Source organism: Atta cephalotes, assembly GCF_000143395.1.
Source record: "Atta cephalotes unplaced genomic scaffold scaffold00017, whole genome shotgun sequence".
Taxonomy (NCBI): domain Eukaryota; kingdom Metazoa; phylum Arthropoda; class Insecta; order Hymenoptera; family Formicidae; genus Atta; species Atta cephalotes.
The window spans coordinates 1,078,633-1,098,289 of NW_012130081.1; the positions used below are offsets into that span (position 1 = coordinate 1,078,633).

Below are 19,657 nucleotides of genomic sequence, written 5' to 3' on the forward strand. Positions count from 1 at the left end.
GAGAGAGAGAGAGATGCGCTGTTTTATCAAGTCGCTATTATCGTTATTTTCGGAATTCGAAATGAATTATTGATATATCGTAATAATTGAATGTCTAACACTTGGAAAAGTTCATAATGTCACGTATCTAAACTTTCATTTTCTCATTGTACTTCTCCCATTCTTTACGAGTAAATTCAAATAAAGTTTTATCGTTTGCTGAAAGTTTGACCCTGGTTCTCCAGCGTGTTCTCGATTTTGTTACTTGTACCTACAGTTGCGTTCGCGCCTTTTTATCCTCAACATTGTTACCCAAGTTTGCTTGAGAGCTAAATAAACTTCTTACCATTCTCTCGTTTTCTTCTTGCATTTCTTTTTAATCAGTGTAAATTCTATTCCCAGAAGCTTTCACGCTATTAATAGCTAGCTGATGAGATTTTATCAATATATAAAAGAATTTTTAACGAGAATATTTAAAATCTAAAGATTATATTTAAATTTTGTTTTTTAGTTTTTATTATTTATTTTTACTTTCTTAATGATTACAAAATTAATTCTTAATATTAATTTATAATATTATCTTATGATAAATAATTTCTGATTTTGTTTATTGACAATTGAGAATAATATCATGAAGATATCTAAATTATTTCTTCCTGTATCTTTACTCAATTTCTTACACAATGCTGTACAATGCTAATCGTAAAATTATTTATGGTACAGCTAAAAAGTTGTTTTATAATTTTCAACTTCTCATCCTTTCTCTTTTAGTCAAGTTACGTCAATTCATCATTGATCCGTATTATGTTATGGTTGAGTAATTCGCGCGCTTTAGATGACGTAATTCTTGCGGTAGGTTAGCCTTGTGTCACGAGGTCATCGGGAAAAAAGACTCCGTTGAGGTTGCGCCCTAAGAAAGCGGCCAAGATGCCGTCGGGAATCAAATAATCATGGTTGGTCGTAGACTTCTAGAAACCCTTGTTGCGAGCTTAGTAACACAACAGTGCAATGAGTTTCCAAGAATTATGCTTGTAACAAGTGTTGCGTCAACTATGGTCGCTTAAATTGCGACATCGACTTTGTAAGAGACTCGTTACGGAAATATTTGCGTTAATTTAATTGTAACGGATTTTGTATCAAAAACATTTACATTAATATTAGGATCAACAAATGTTAATGTATTTCTTTGTAATACGAATTTCATGTTTCTAAAATAGGTTTCTAACTATCTCAGAAAAAGTTAATGAAGAAGAACTTATAATGAATGATCAAGTTATAAATTCATTTTGACTTCAATTATAAATACTCGTAATATATTGCAGAAATTGATCGAGCAATTAGCTCTAAATGACATGATGCGTTAGTAGAGAGAGGAATGTATGTAATAGACGATTCTTAACTCCCTTGTTACAATTCGTACTCAAGAGCAGCGTCAGTCAACAATTTATGGCTGGCGGTTGTTCCTCTAACAAGCTCCTCGATTTCCAGCTCGCGGAATTATAGTTCACGCGGGCGCCCGCAGATATTCCGACGTAAGAAGAATCTGAAAGAATTTATTTATGGCTCAACTTGTTAGCTTTACGTGAATGGCTCTCATTATCATTCAAATCTAAAATGTTTTATTTATGTAATTATATTTGATGTCGGATTAATTAATTTAAGAAAAGATAATCTAAATAAATAATAATTATCAATTCTGCTCTAATAATATAATTAAAATAATATAAACAGTTAACGAAATAAAATAAGTGGAATTTTAAAATATAGATAGAGATATAGTCAGTAAAACTTGAAACATATGCTAAAATTATTATTATAAAATTATTAAATATTTTTTGTTGAATTGTTCTTATTATTTTATTATATTTGGACGCATATTTTTGTCTAGAAGGTCGTGAGACTCCACTGTCACCACCACCTCCTTCGAGTTCTTCGGTTCAGACTTCACCTCGTGGCTTGGGTTATACCTGCGGTCCTATAGATGGGTCCTTGTACGCCGTGGTGCATCAGAGCGCTGCAGGAGGTGCTCGTGGCTCGCCATTGACGGTTTCTATGGATAGTGGCATAAGTAGTGCACCACCGCAGAGACCCAGCCCACCAGAACCCGAGCCAGAAAATCAAGCTCACGGAGATCTCGACAAACTTCTTCATGATATGATGCTTACAGTCGAGGTAATAAAGTTGGCCAATTATGATAAATAGTTAGGAAGCGGAGCTAATTTGAGCAACTTTTTATTTAAATATTATCATAAGTCTTCACACAATTATGATAGATTAATGAGAATTACTTTAAAACATTGCATGTTTATCTAGCTCAATAATTAAGCATTCATAGAGATCTTTAATATATTTCATAAATAAAAAAGAATATTGTATAAAAAAGTTAATTATATGAAAAAAGTGAAAGAATTAAAAAAAATATTCGCTATTCACAAATCATGTTATGAAATTTTTTTACAGTCTATGCCAGATCCTCCGACAGATGATTACAATCGCGACCGAAGTGAGAAGATGTACATTCAGGAATCACGCAGCTATAGCAGTCACGGCAGCAGCCATCCAACGTCTACTTATTCCACATTGAAAGATTCCTACAGGAGTTACGGAGCCGGTAAAGAATCAAGTCCACCCTACAATTCAAGCAGCAGTTACAGCACTCTGAAGAACGAGTACAGAGATTCGTCAAAGAGCATCGAGCATCGCGATTTCGAGTATCGCATGTCTCCAGATCGGAAAATATCTGAATCTTCCGACTCCTATAGGAAACAGACGGATTCTTTCTCGCCGCCTGGTAACATCGATTTCATCGACGAGGACATCCCATATCACGCCAGGCAGACCAGCCAACCGTTCTCATATGGTGCTACTACCGACATGATAAAGCATCAGAAATTGTCATCGCCTTCGTTAGTGAGGAAGGCGTCTGTGCGAGGTGTAGCGCCCGTCGTAGATTTCGAGGACATTCTTGGCGAGAATTCTAGAAGACCCATGAGCCCTCTTAGTCCGAATACTCCGGATCCACCGCCGGAATTCGCAAACGGACCTGTGAAAAGTGGATCTGATCATATTGATGGGTAAGTGACTTTTCATTTTGCACAAAATTTATTTACGTTATTTTTCTTTTTTCGTATAAAAAAATGTATTAAATGTATTGAAAATAAAGAAGAAAATGTGTTATTTCCGTTTTGCTATAATAATTATATATAAAATTATCGCGTTTAGGTAACTTTATTCTTGCTACAAGATATCATTAACTACTCTCGCTTTTATTATTCTCTTTTTCTCAATATAATAATTTCAAGAGAAATTACTCTTTCCACATCTCGCGACACACGATACTTATTGACTTCGTGCTGTCGACCGAAAATCTCGCGGCCGGTTTTTCTCGCAGTGGATAAACAGTGTTGCGAAAGTAGAGATTAAACTAAGTTTCCACGGATGTCGACAGGGAAATCGCGGTGAATTAAATCATACCTCTGGCAAAGTTTCTAGAAGATCGTCAGTGGTATGGATGTCGCAATGCATCGTCCGAATCGGGCACCGCAAAAGAACCTCGCTCGCGTGTAAGAAAACGAGCGAGAGAAAAAAGGAGAGAGAAAGGGAGAATAGAAAGATCTACGAGTCATGGATAATCAATAAATTATCGATCCATACGCGTCTATGACACCGTATTTTTGCCATAAATGGTAAACACAATCGTCATGAATCATTGTTCGTAACACAAATATAAAGAGAGATTTAGTGTTGCAAATATATCCCCGTCGGCGGTTGATAACATTTCACGAATGATATGGGATTTTAAGACACGAATTAAGTACGTGAAGATATTCAAAGAGTACTACTATTCCTGCAATCGACACCAAAAGTAATATAATATCAATATTATAATTTTGCACTTAGCAATATAAGTATAATATATGATCTTACATAACAATTACAGCGTTGAGTATGAAGTAATATTATATGTATTACTTTTAGTTGATGTCAATTGGGACATCAATTAATTTTAACCAAAAGCGAATAAATACAATTTTGCTTATTAATTGTTTTACTAAGATTACTAAGATTACTAAGATTACTAAGATTATTACAATTCTTTCTAGTAAATTAAAAAATATAATAAAATATAAATAAAATGTTTATTCTAAAAGAATTTTTAAAGTAAATAAACAAAAATAGATAATTCAAAAATTGTATTGTATTAACAAAAATAGATTGGCGTAGAAATTTATTTAAATTACTTGGTCAAAAATTGTTTATTTACAACAGTTGTTTATCTTCAATTTGAAGTTTATTTACAAACAATTATTAAATTTGCGTTATATTTTTTGTATACATATGTATTATATATAAATGAAGTTAAGTAGATATGCATAATAATGTTTCAAAAGAAACTCGTTTGTTGTATCGCGCTGTCATAAACGTAAAAGTATCCCATAAATATGCAGTCACTATATAGCGCCATTCACCTCGAAGTCATCAATTTTTTTTATACAACTCGAAACTTTCGCGATCCGGTCTCGCCTCGCACATTTTACGAATAAGATCTTGCGTATGAATGGAGGAGAAAGCATGTATGATCGTGTAAAATTTGTTAACTCTGTCCGCTTCGGCGCGATTATAAAGTAATACGTATCGCCTCACACATTTATTTCTTTCACTGCGACATGATTAAAACATGTTAAATTAAGAAGCCGACATAGCATGAATTTTTCTCTTCTGATATAATTTTGCAATTTTTCTTAAATATTCAGAAAAATATTCTTAACATTTTAATTTATATCTATATTCTATTTATTATTTATAATTTTAATATGTATATTTTAAATATATATATTAAAGTATAAAGGTTATTTAATTAAAAATTATTTTGAAAATATTTGTACATTAGTATTATTTAATTTTTTGTCTTAAAATCCGTATTTTTCATCGCGTAGCACATTTTAATTTTACACTGTTATTTAATTTCTGAAAAAGCTTGCATTTTAAAATCTTTAATTCTTAACCTCTACAGCTATTTTTAATCAGCTTTTTAAGGAGACTGTAAGGTTTTATGAAAAGTAGAGTTATAGAGGTACCTTGTCGGGTTCGACGAACCAAATATCCGTACCGTAAAATTCGCGTTGTATTGCGCACCACGGAACGTCGTGAAAATAAACGCGCGACTTCCCTTCGCAAGCGTAACGATTTTGCGTTGCGCGCGAGTAACCTCGAGATTTCGTGTACGGTTATTTACAAAGAGATGTTTCGATCTGAAGAGGAAACAGACGACGTTTACGGTCGAGAGGATCAACGAACATTCAGCAGGTCCACTTTCTCGCGAGTGAAAGAAACGTGACATTCCAAGCGTGATGACATCGGAGATTCTTGCTTTATCTGCTATAACTCTTGCTAAAATAAAACAGAACGCTGTAACGTTGCGTTACTTAATGAATACGTTTTAGAGTTCTCAGGATTGCGACATTGCGACCCATGGGAAAAATTATGATGAAGCTGAAGACACGAAAGACCGATATTTCGGGATACCGCAGACGCTCTCTGACATAATTACAAATATAGAACGGAGAGACGCGCTAAAGCCCTGTAAAATCATGAAAACCATGAAAACATTTCATTTTGTTTCCACTTCATTTGTCCACTTCATTTATTTTACTCTGCACATTTATTATCGGGATGATAGTGGTTAGTGAGTTTTCTGTTAGAATAAAATAATTCTTCGTCGGCATGTTATATCATAATTAATATTATATTATTCTCTCATTTTTATAATGAAAAAAAATTCTTTAAATAAATAAATTTAATGCAAATAGTTGGTTTTAAAAAGATGATTTATTAAAATTTTTCACATTTATATTTTATTGTGTTTATTGCTCTTACTGGTTATTTACTATTTTTGTCTTTCAACATTGCTTCTTTTCTTCTTTACGTTATCGAGTATATTATACTGAAATGTCTCTTTTTATCTATTCTTCCGACATAAGTCCAGAAACGGTAGAGAAACGACATTCGGAAACGGAAGTCATTGGAAGTGATGAAGTATGAGCACAAAAGCCGCAAGCATAATTTTCTTCGCAAGTTAGAGTTTGCATTATTTTTTTTTTAAATGCTTCTATCCCATTGGTCAAACTTTTCTATTACACACGGAAATTCTTTTTATCCACATAAAAATGTCGCTGACATGGCGTAGCGCGTTAGCAATGTTTTTCTCCAGACTATTACATATTCATGTACTTTTAATGTAACTTCATAAATTGTGCTAGACAATGCTGCAAAAGTAGTGCAAGTAGTAAGACAACTGATGAGACAATGTAGAAAAGATTTATTCGTTACATAAATTTTTTCTATTTTTTATATCATTTATTTGTTATGTCGTGTGTAACATGTAAAACACATTTTTCTTATAAATGTAATGATTAATGAATAAATAACAAAAATGAATAAATAACATTATGAAATAAATTAGTTAAGTACAATAAACATAAAATTATACAACATAAATTATATAACATAATAAATTATAATAAACTTTGCTACGTAATTTTTTCTAGCAACCAAAAACACCCATGGGTCTCATAAATTAACAAGTTTCATTTTTTAAGTTTCTTTAATAACGAAAAAAATTCTCTCTTTAATTTAAAATTTACCCGTAGGGCAAATTTACACGCGTTGTGTTATTATACAGATGAGATCTCGACAAGCATGCACACGCAATTTTATGGGACGCTTGATTTGCGTGCAAATCAAGCATCTGTTACAATTATATTTGATAAGCGACGGCACGTACGTAACCAATTTGCTATCAACAATTTAGAATTAACAATTTGGATTACGTGCATAGAATATCAAATAATAACAAGTTAAGAGATTTGATCTATGTATATACGACTATAAATGTATATCCACTTCGCTCGAAAGTTTTAAAACACTCTCCATTTATGAAAATTTCATCATATAAAAGAATACATGAGAGAAAAGAAAATAAATGAAAGAAAATGAGTACAGTTTGCATGCATTATTCTTTTAAATTTATTATTACATATTTTCACTATAATTATAAAAAGAATTCATTTTTTTCTCTGATTTTTTATTTTTGCAAGTTCTCTTCATTTCTTTGGATTTTTATAGTAGAATTCTTAGCTTTCTAGTGATAAATTTTTCAAGAACTTAATCAAAGATTTAATTTGATGCTTTTCTGAGATAAAATATATATATTGTTTTCATTCTCTTATTGTTAATTATGATATCCAAATTTATCGATAGCACAAAATTTGAATTAATATTTCTTTCTATCGATATATATGTTATTTGTCTATTTGAGACGAGAATATAATAATTTTTATATTTCATAAATAAAAAATTGAATCGTTAGCAAAAACATAAGATGTGTTGAAAGTTTTGAACTATAGTGTATATAATACTTTTTTTTACTCTTAAAATTTAATAAAAGTAGTGAATTTTACACATATAGTGAAAAAATGTTAAATTTTGAAAAGCAATACTAGTTTGCCACAGAACAATCGAAACTGTATAAATAAATCAACGAAGATAAAATGCTGTTTGCTATTCATCATGAATAATAGAAAAGGCGCAGTATTCCGTTTCTCTTCACTTTAATAATACAACGTATTGAGTTTTGTTTCCAAGAAACACAAACCAATATTTCAATCAATGGTACATTTAAAATAAACACGAATATTCGCGAGATTCAACGAATCGGTCAAGGTTAACGCAAGTTCCATGCTTTTTCATATTTGATGTTATTAAAGTACCTTTCTTTATATTTATTATCCAAGATGCGAAGTTATTGCACACTTTTAGAGATTGCAATTTTATGTATCACGAGATAAATTCTTCTTCTTGTTATTCTTATTTTTCTTTCAGCATACAAAGGAAATACGTTTCATTTTTCAGAGTTTGAAAATACTGTAAGCTCCTTTGAAAAGTACCATAATCTTTTAAACTAAATACGAATACATGAATTGTGATGAATATGTACGATTATTGCGAAACATTGCAGTAATTATTTTTCATGTAAGAATAATAGACTTTCACACATCATTTGCCAATGGCAAATTCAAAGATCTAAAACGACGGGCCGTTAAACTAATGCTCTTTTCAAGCGACAAGTTCACTCGCGAGGTGCAGTTTACAACCCTCCTGGGGGTTGTGCGCGTTCGGGCGGGCATAAATTTCGTTATTGGAAAAAAGAAATCCTCCGTGACTTACGCTGATTGGCTACCGAGGCCGTCATTTATTATCTCGGAGAATGGCTGGATATAACGAGAGCCACGAGTCTCCGGAGCCACGAGTCGATGGCCCGGGGCGACCTCATCGATCAGGGTGTAATTATCGGCGTCTATCGCGGTAGGAGGTCCAGAATCTGGCATAGTAGAATTCCGCGAGTTCTATTCGCGAAGAAGTCGGCACGTTCTGTCGAGCCTTTGTTACCGGAGTCGCGGTCTCGTGTTTCCTATGAAAGCGTAACTCGTATTTTCATTTATGTGCCGTGTAACGCGATAAGTCCCTATTGCAAGATATGAAAGCGAGAAACACGCAATTATCCGCGTTATTTGCAACGTGCTATTAAATGTTTAATCTCACATTGCATAAGTCAGTAATAAATATTGGACCAGAAAATTTTTGCCCACTATCAATAGTTGATCGTTCAATCATCGACAATTTGCAATGAAAGCAATTGAAGGACTTTTTATCTTTTATTTACATTTAATAAAATAATTTTATACAACTAATAAGGAATATAAACGCTAGCTTTGATCCCCAGCCGAGATAATATTTATTAAGTATTTACAGATTTTTAAGTATTTACAGATTTTGATATATTATTCAGTATTATTAAGATCTTTCTAAGATGTTATGAATAATTCTTTAAGTTGCTAAATAATTTAATTTGTGATACTACTACTGTAATTAGTCGGGCTTGATTTCAAGACCGAAAAATCAATTCGACGCGTAATTTAAATGACTATACGTAGATATATATATATATATATATATATATATATATATATATATATACATTGAATATACGTACGTAAATATACATTGCATTATTTAAGCATTTAAGGTTCAGCTTCACCGTTAAAAGTGTTTATTCCTTATCATTTATGTATTTATATATCCTAAGATATGTTTAAAATATTTTAGTTTTTTTTATCTTGATACACGACATGCTTAACAGGAAGACATCAAATGTGATAAGATAGTCCATTTCTTTCGTTATCGTTTAGTTTGTCGTGGCTGAGACAGCAGCAATTGAAACTCGCCGCTAGGAGAGATGAAAGGAGCCCGGGTAAGCTTTGGCGACAAGAGACCGGAAATCGTGTCATCGGCGAGCTTAGGAGCTTGCAGAGAGGAAGATTGAGACACGATGGTTACGCGAGCGATTCGGCAGTCCTCGATGACGATGACGATGGATGGACAGCGAATTCCGTTTCCGGACAAGTAAGAAATCATTGTTTGATTAGATATTGATTGAAGAAAACTTAATCCGATAATTAATAATTAAATGTTCTTACATAAATTTTTTTCATGGTGATGTAAAGAAAAAAAAAAGGAAAATATTTAGGTGTAATTGTTTGCAATATGGAGAGACTTTTTTTTTAATGAAATTGTTAATCCTAGAACGCAAGTATGACATGAAAGAAATTGGAGCACGCGCGTATTTAATAAAAGATTAATGTTTCTCGTTTGATATATATGATTATTTACTATTAGATTCCTGTATTTTATGTAATCTAAAACTTTTCCAGTATATAAATACAATTTACTTACAATTAACTTTCTCGCAACTTACTAATATAACAAGCTATGATTTAGTAAACTATATTTACTAATACGAAAGACAAATCGCGCATTCTAGGATTAACTTTGTTGACATTTACCATTTATCGATTAGCCGTCGTCGAGAGCTGTTCCGTACACCTCCGCACCAGCTAGTCCTCTACTTCCGCAGAGATCGAGTAGCCGGAAGTATAACGGCAGTACCGGAAATGGTGTTCTCGGCAGACCGCGAGCGGAGAGTATGAACGAACGACCGTTTGTTTCTGTAAAGCGTGCTTATGAATACCGCAAGTATGACAGTCAGGTAAGTACTTGTGTATGCATTTGAGCGTGTTCCATGCACTCTTTGCTCATTAGATTGCTGGAGTCACGCGCGCCGTCGTTTCGAATATTCAAATTGCATATTATAACACACAATAATTACACAGATTCTGATATTATTATATACTTTATAAGGGGCAGGCAAACGATTAAAGCAATTTAAATAAATTGAAATTGATTAGAAATTTAAATAAAAAATATTATATATAAATAAAATGGATTTTATTTTAACGATATTTTGCATTCAGTTTACACTTAATTTTAATATCCTTTAAATATTAGAAAAATTATGATATATTATAAAACTAATTGATGAGTTAAATTGTTCGATAAGTACGGGTAATATTGAAATAAATAGTTATTCTCGTGGAGTTCGGAACGGTGGTACGGTCGATTTCGCTTTACGCCAATAAGACGGCGGCAGCACGAACGCTACAATTTAGGCTCCATAGATAACAAGTTAGGGAAACTTCTCCAACGTTCACCTTATAGAAATACCATATAGTTAGACCCTAAATGGCAAGAGACGGTCTCTCTCTAAGACCGTGAAGCGATTACCTATCTGAGATAGAAATCCCCCTTAATCCTTTTTCGTGCTATACTTTCGATACATTTACGAGAAAAGGAGCCCGAATTGCACAATAAAGTATTGGACACATTACTAATTTTAATTGTTTAAATACTGTATAATTTTATTTTAAGTACATTAATTTATAGTTTATTATAAGTATATTATTATATAATAGTGAACATTTATTTTACTTAACACAATACTCATTACATTAATATTATGTTCATAAATGTTATCGACTAAAAAGTTCTGCTTTAACTATTAATTTGTCATTATCATAAATAATATTTTTTAATAACATTGCGTACATTATATGCATTTGCGACAAAAGAAATCAAATCCGCATATAAAAAATTCACGAATTTAATTATAGGCCTGTTTTTTTTGGCTGAACTTTTGCACCAGTTCATCTTTCTTCTTCTTCTTTCCTGCTGAAGAGAAAAAGAAAAAATATAAACCGATGCAAAAGTTTAAAAGTAAAAAAAAAACAAGCCTTATTTCATTATTATATAATTTTGTTTTCTTGTTATATATGCTTTAAATTAAAACTATTTGTGAAATATTAGCATTATCGAAAGATTGCCCTTTATCGTTATTGCCCAACGTGAACAATTTCCAGCTGACGCGGCAGCTACGAATTATGACTATGCGTTAACTCGCGCCATTAATTAGTCCACGCAATTAATTAACAACGATTTGGACTTAAAGCTAGCGTGGGTAATCGAGAGCATTCGGAGCATAGCACTGAAAGGATTAAATGCTCTTAGTTCGCCGGCATGTAGCATAGCGCTTGGCTTGCGTTCCAGAGCCCTCCGTCATCCCCTCGCTCAGCCTTAGCAGCCGTGGCACCCTTAGGGTTCGCGGCGAACCAGCAATCGAGTTCCAGTAACGCCGAAAGGTCGCAACATCAGCAGCAACCGCCGCGACCGGAGTCGCGCAGCGACAGTTTCGCGCGCGCGGATGCATTGCTGCGCGAGCATCGCCATCATCAATTGCAATCCGGTGTCATCAACAGCGTCAGCAACGATCATTCCGAGCAGAAGCAGATAATCGCGATTCAGGAATACGCTACATCTAGTCGAAATTCACGGCCCGAATCGAGGAATCGCGTTACTTATCAGAGCGTTGGAAGTTACAGTTCGACCAGCAGCAACGATCAAGTGGACGCCGGATTATTGGCAGTGGTCGATCAACCTGACCCTCTCGTGAGCCTCATTCAATCTCTAGCCGAGATCTCGCCAATTCGCGCGTCCCCGAGCATGACAAAAACCGAGAACGAACATCCTGGCGGCAGCAATACAATAGCAGCCGCTACAATATCTACCAGTGTACTTAGCAACAATGTCACTAATTGCTCCTCTAACCAGTCACCAAAAGCATGGCAGAATTGCACCCAGGTTTGTCTTCCCTCACGCAAATCCCGCGCGTCCATGCGTAATTATTTCATAACATGCACTTGCCTTAGTTTTTTTATTGCGTGTTGCTGATTGCGTTAGTCACTAATTGAAGTTCAACATTAGTCTCAGTATTCCAAGCTTGTCCAGTACGCCTCGCTTGGCTGGTACCGCGTAGATTAATATAGAAAACGGCGATGTGCGTTTATAGCTTGCCACTAATCGATGTTTCGTCAATTTGTTACACCCCGTCAAGTGTCTTTGGGTGTGTAATTATAATAATCGTTTTGAATTTCACATAGCCGCACAATGACTTGGCATCATCGTGGACCGAGAGAAGTGTCAGTCCCGGGAGCGCGGTCGTTAGCGGTGCATCGCGACCGCAGACGCCAGCGTTTCCGGTCCATCCACGGACGCCGTACGTCAATAACGCATCACCAACGGTGACGTTCGCCAGCGATCGCACCTATGTGACGTCCAACAATAGCTACAATGTCAGCAACAACAATAACAATGAGGCTAGCGGAAATAATAACAACTATGGCGCTGAACGAACGATATATATCGAAGAACGAAGGGAAGTCTCGAAGGAGACGGGACTTCCACCCAAGAGTCCGACAACACAGCGGTAAGTTGTATTTTCAATACTTATTTCATTTTTAACATATAATTACATGAAATTAAAAAAAATTAACTTTAAGATTTTTTGCGATTGAATAATCTTAATCCAACAGCTTATATACGTTAGGTATTACTATTAATACTTGCAACATTTTAATCAAAATATTAGGTAGCGAAATTGACAATTTCTGCTTTATGATGTAAAATATATATAAATTTATATATATTTTTATTTTCTTATATTCTTAGAATTTTTTTATCTTGAATTTTGATGGGAGTCAGAACTGGGATACACTGCAGTAGCTCTTCCGGTGCTGAACATTTAATAAATTTTAGAAAAATATTTTATTTCAAGCTTCAGGCGTACGACGTAAAAGATTTTCCTTGAACACGATGAAGGATCGCAAAATGACGGTAATGATGACGAAAAATGATATTCGTGATTTTAGACGCTTGAGTTTCCCGACAAGCGGGCCGCTTAAACAAACGCATAACAAACGATGGCCGCTCACTAACCAATCGGCATCGTTCGACTATAGGTAATATATACACGAAGAATCACGCGAGCGAGTGATTGTAATTGAATATGCAATGAACGGCTTTAGAATTAATCACAGCGATGGAAAGCGTCGCGTCTTAATGTGCACTATGAATGTTTTGTGTCATGTTACTAATCGCGCGCGGGATTGATACGCCCAGGAAATGCATCCTGTATCATAAACAATAAATCACTTTTTACACAATATCATATAAATTGCAGAAAACGCTTCTACATTGGATTTTTTTCTTTTATGTCTTTTATATAATCTGAATAACATTGTTTTCATGTATAATTTCATCATTTTCCCTCCAAACACAAAGCAACAATAATATTATATCAATATTATAATTTCCCACTCAACAGTATAAATGTAATATTACACGTGTATATTGTACGTAACGCATTTACATTGTTGCGTAAAAAAATTATATAATAACATTATAATGTTATTGTTATTTTGCATTTAGCGGGATTTTACTTGCATCTTTGGTGTTTATCGTTGTTGTAAATTATAAATGTTTATTACAGATTATTTACAACTATTATTTTGTGTCTACGGAGTTGTATTAGGAAGTTTAGCATATAGTTGATCGTATCATGATGATAAATCGCGGCCACGTATGGCCATATGTGTGTTGCACCTTCGAACTAACAAGAACTCGCGCTTCCCTGCATCGTGTGTCATAGAAACTTCTCACAGAGCAAGTATGTTACATCGATGAAATAAACTTTGTTGTTGAAGAAGTAACATTTCCATCATTCTCACTATTCCTTGGGAAGGGGGGGGGAGGGAGGGGGGAATTCTTTCCTATCTATCCTTCTTTCTGCTTCTCGCTACACATGTTCTCCCCGTTTAACTTTAGGGACACTTCTTTCGCCTCCAAAATTCTCTTCCATAATGTGTATCATCCTTTTCCTCACGATGTGTATTTTCTTCACGATGTATAGCACTGTGCACGAGTCAACCGACACACATCTGTCTGCACGGAAATGTTGGTTGGACATTTTTGCAGAATGTCTTCTAACGTTACATTCGGTTGTTCCTTTTGCAGTAAGGACCGACCTGTTTCTCCTGTAAGCGAATCGACGATGTCGCAGCCGCAGGCTGTTTCGCGCAGTCCTGGAACACCGACTCACGTAGAATTCGCCCAAAGCCCTAAGGTAAACATCGCAATATTATGTTACGTCCATATTAGCTCGACGTTGTTTCAATCTCATCACGATGATAGAATAACGAAGCTATTTAAAGTCAACTTCAATCATTAAAATTTCATTTAAACCTTTAAAATAATATGATTCCTTAATTATGAATTTAAAATAATTTTTAAATTCATATTTTTAATACGAATTTGAAATAATATGACTTTTAGAGATTGATTGACTTTTGAAGATTGAAATTTTCTATTGAGAAATAATTTGAAAATGGATATAATAATTGAAATAGAACATTCGAAATTAAATATGTTGGAAGCTTCATATTTTATTTTAGATATAATATTTTAGTATGCAGATAGGAGATAATATATTCTTGTAACTTTTTTATTTTGCAGAGTGCTACGTCATATACGTCGATCAACAGTGGAGGTCAATCTTCGCCGCAAGTTCAATATTATAATTCGAGACGCTCCAGTGTTCACTCGAACACCGAGCCCCAAGAAGTAGCCGATGTTAACGTGAAATTTGTACGCGACACTAGTAGAATATGGTATAAACCTAATATATCGCGGGAGCAAGGTAATTTTTATATAAATCTGAGATTATTTTTATCTTCTTTTTTGTATTTATTATTGTATTTATTATTGTAATAGATTGGAAAAGAAATATTATTTTAAACGTATTTAAAATTACAATCGCGCGTAAATGTAACATATAAGTAATAATAATTTGAACTTCATTTGCTTTACAATAATTTGAACTTCTTTACTATTTTATTTTTTATATCATTAAAATATCTGATGCAACAACATAAAAAAATTACAATTAAATAGTGTGAAAAATGAGCATCATGAAATTCTTTCAGCAATCTCTATGCTGAAGGATGCAACACCTGGCACATTCGTAGTGCGAGACAGCAACTCGTTTCCGGGTGCCTTCGGTCTGGCGTTGAAAGTAGCTACGCCACCTCCTGGTGCGCCCAGTAGTCCGCGAGATCCTTCGAGCGAGCTCGTTAGGCACTTCTTGATCGAACCAACATCGCGCGGTGTCAGGCTGAAAGGATGTGCAAACGAACCTGTCTTCAGCTCACTCTCGGCCCTAGTTTACCAGCATAGCTTGATGGCCATGGCATTACCTTGCCAACTGCTGCTACCCGAACCGGAGGCAGCTGCCAGAGCTTTAGACTCACCTGGTACCAATAGCACTCAGCAGCTTCTCGCTCAAGGAGCAGGTAAATTTATTACAGTTTTGCATATTTAAATAATACAAAAGAAGATACGATTAAAAAAGGATTTTAAGTGATTAAATTAAGATTTAAAATTCTTAAATATTTTATTTGCTTTTGTATATTATTCATAGATTAGATGTTATTCATATTTAGTAGATTAGATTAATTATGCAAGAAAAAAACCCTAAATTTGATTATTATTAAATTTATATATTATAATATTTTAAGTTTTTTTTTAGTAATTTATAATAAGTTTTTTTGATTTAATAAAAAGGGAAGAAATTGTTTCTTAAATATTTTTAATTTGTTTTTTTTTTTACAGCTTGTAATGTTTTGTATCTCTTTACAATTGACACGGAGTCCTTAACCGGGCCACAAGCCATCAAGAAAGCTATCACCAATCTATTCGAGCAAAAGCCTTTACCGGTCGCCACAATTGTTCACTTCAAAGTCTCCACGCAGGGTATTACTTTGACTGATAATGCAAGAAAGCTATTTTTCCGTCGACATTATCCCACAAATAATATAAGTTATTGCGGATTGGACTCTGAAGAACGCACATGGGACTTCTCCAATGAAGATACCGGAAGATCTCTTAGCGCTCAGTATGTTTTCAAAATTTTTGTTTGATTAAGAAATGAAATTATATTACAAGAAATAAAATCTAAATTTTTATGATTTCTTATAAAAAAATTATCATAGTTGAGAAATATTTTCTGACTTACATTTACTTAATAGTTTTATAAAATTTTATTTGTATATAAATTTTATATATTTATGTGTAAAAAGAAGAGATTATAATTCTAAATTTTACAAAAATTGCGAATTATTTAAGCATTTAATCATTAAATTGAAATTTAATAATTTTAATATTTGTCTTAAATTTAAATAATTTACTTATTATTTTTCTTTCCAGTCGCTGTTTCGGCTTCGTGGCAAGGAAACCCGCTCATAAATTGGACAATCAATGTCACGTGTTCGCCGAATTGGAACCAGAGCAACCCGCCACGGCCATCGTAAACTTCGTAAACAAAGTCATGATGGGAAACTCCATCGCCAAAGCTAACATCGTTTAAGAATTATTACTTGCTCGCCGCAATCGCCAAGACTAACGGGCACAAACATCATCGTGAATTCGTTAACGGTTTTGTCTTTAAAGTCAATACCGACACATATCTTTAGCGCAAAAAAAATGCGAAGTCCAATTAAGGACAAAACGACTGAGAAGTTGGGGATAACGGAACGAATGATCGATATAATTGATTCATGAAATCGTTATTCTGCTGACACGCGGAGGACATACGTGGATCCTTTTAAAAGATCCGCTGGAAATGGTTGCACGAATTAATCATTATCATTAACCGATTACTCGTAATAAGTCTTCGTGCATTTCGTAGCGTTGAATCAGTAGAACATTCATGTTGAAAACAGTAGGGATGATATAATTATCGATAACGCTGGGAAGAGGTCGAGGATCGCTCTCTTTGGAAGAGAATTCGAGGAGAACGAGAAGCGATACGTGAATCGATTCCATCCTCGCGTCAATATGCAGTCAAGATAAGAAAGTTGTTGTTGATTATCGTTACTGTTGTGATTTAACGTAGCGAATAGTGAAGCTATAATGTGTATGGTTTAAGAAGGGTAAGGTGGTCAAATGACTACGTTGGTAAAATTTGATATATATAATAAAATTATTTTATTATATTTTAAAAATTATTATAAAGTCATGTAGTGTCATGAGTATTTTACGGTATATTCATAATAAGATTAATTAAAATTTAGTATATATACTATTTAGCAATTATTGAAATAATTCAAATTTTACGATATATTTCGATAAAGAAAATCTATATACTACACGTTATGAGCTCTGGCAATGAATGTCGGAATGCGAATGATTATTATCTTCAAAAAGTATTTTTTATTTTCATTTTTTTATTAAAAAAATGTTTTATTATAGAATTAAGTATAGAAATTTATAAAAATACATAATCACAAAATAATTGGAATCTATCATTGCATTTTATTTAAGAATTCTAATTTTTTCGAACTATCTACGGTAAAATTTACATAACGAGTAGATCGTTAAATAATGCGCGAGCATCGTAAATTCATATATTATCATGTTATACTTGAGACTCTCGAGTAATATTTGACAGAGAATGTTACATCGTTTGCAGAGTATATATTATACACTCAATACACATACACGCACGTATAAAATCCCCGTGTCATGCTCCCTCGATGTATGAAAGAATGGTGTTATAAATAACTGTAAATACGTCACGAGACAATGTCGCCTTAAAAGATGGCCTCAAAGAGACACCTTGAGAAAAATCGTCGCGAAATGAATGACAGTCCGCGACTCATGGAAGAAGCAATGCTATGTTTAGGATCAGCTCGAAAATCACGCAGGTTAGGATGAATAATGCTATTTGAGGAGGAGTATGCACGTGACGAGGCAGTATCGCGCGTATTCTTTCAGTAAATCCATAAATTCTTGCCATTTCGGACTCGTATATCGTCGAGAGCTTATTCTTGAAAAGCTTTATATCTCGACGGGCACGACGATGAGCAGTCAATTATTACAATCGAATCGATTATATTGTAATTACGACAATACGACGGCGCGAATGGACCGCTGATGTCTGCAGTGATCGGCCTTCCTTTCGATGTCGTCGACTTCTTCGTCTATTTTCGCAATCCCTTTTACTTTTGTCTTCCGAACGAAGATCGGTCGAAGCTTCGGCGTTTTCTCCGTTCTCCGTGAACTCCTCCACGATTGCGAGAGGGAGGACCCGTAGTTACGCAATGTGCTAGTCAAAATTCGTACTGTATATTCGATGATCAAGAAATAGGTTAAACGGTGACCTTAGGAGCCCTTTCCGGGTATGCTTGGCCCTTCAATGGCGGCGAGCGCGAGGTACACTTCGTGCTAAGACTACATGTAAAATGATTGTAATGTGCTTTATCTTGTAATAATGGGCTCGAAACGACATCTCGAAATGATTGGATGCCGTTGAAAGGATTAAGGGCCCGTTTGAGAGAACCGACCATGTCTTCTTTTGCGTTCTTTCTTCTCTTCAGCGTCCGTCTGCCCTTTTTTTTCCGTCTAGATTTCGTACGCGTCCGAACCCGACTAACAGCGTAACATTAATTTAACATTCAGTCATTATAATAATAATTATTAATATTATTATATACTTGTTTACTCTATTATATTCTGTACGTTTGCGCAATAATTGTACCGTTGCGTGCCGCATGGGTACGCGCGTATAGTTGTAATAACAATAAATCATATTCACAGCGTGTTTTGATTTTAATATTTACCCTATTTTATTATATAATTTACGGTCCATGCCGTTGCACAAATTTCAACATATATATCATTATCTGTTATTATTATAAATAATTGTTACAGATAAAGATATAAGCGAAATATTTCTTGATAATACAAAAACAATTTTATTAAACAATAATGTGAACAGTACAATTAAATGGCATGTATTTATGATAAAAAATGGATAGATCAGTTCGTATCACAGATATAGTTTGTTACAGTCAAATGATGTAACTATGTAATATATATGCGGGATCGCAAAGTCGCATAAATATGTATTATTTACTGTTTATATCAATTTTGTAATAAGGAGATATCATTTTATTAATATTTAGCAAAGATTTAATTTTGGTTTTTATTATAGATATTAAATTATTATACTATATTGTTACTAAAATTTTGAGAGAGAGTTTTATTAATCTTATCGTGTTACAATAAATTCTATTTTCTTCTAGTAATTTTATCTCGTAAATTATTATAAAAAGTCATTCACAATGATTATATTTCTCATCAATTACTGATATAAAACAGAGAAATTTAATATAAAAAGAAATTAAATAACAAATAATGTGTTTAACATTTCCATCTATATACGTGTTTACATTAGGTTTTTAAATAAGCTGTTTTAACTGCAGTAATTATGTAAAAACCATTATTAGAAAAGTAGATTTAACACATATAGTTACGGTTGTTTGAACATTGATAT

At 33.7% G+C, this 19,657-nt stretch overlaps 1 protein-coding gene across 1 annotated transcript in view; it reads left to right on the top strand.

Moving 5' to 3' along the window:
* The window catches only part of LOC105618483 (tensin-3), a 191,185-nt gene extending 174,498 nt beyond the window's left edge, over window positions 1–16,687 (top strand). Inside the window, exons 11-22 of the mRNA XM_012200016.1 lie at window positions 1,868–2,151; window positions 2,440–3,053; window positions 9,228–9,441; window positions 9,896–10,084; window positions 11,479–12,069; window positions 12,369–12,694; window positions 13,137–13,226; window positions 14,281–14,389; window positions 14,779–14,962; window positions 15,249–15,614; window positions 15,934–16,216; window positions 16,528–16,687. Of these exons, the coding sequence (XP_012055406.1) occupies window positions 1,868–2,151; window positions 2,440–3,053; window positions 9,228–9,441; window positions 9,896–10,084; window positions 11,479–12,069; window positions 12,369–12,694; window positions 13,137–13,226; window positions 14,281–14,389; window positions 14,779–14,962; window positions 15,249–15,614; window positions 15,934–16,216; window positions 16,528–16,687 (3,410 nt within the window). The remainder of the gene's footprint in view (window positions 1–1,867; window positions 2,152–2,439; window positions 3,054–9,227; window positions 9,442–9,895; window positions 10,085–11,478; window positions 12,070–12,368; window positions 12,695–13,136; window positions 13,227–14,280; window positions 14,390–14,778; window positions 14,963–15,248; window positions 15,615–15,933; window positions 16,217–16,527) is intronic.
* Window positions 16,688–19,657: the final 2,970 nt, after the last annotated feature.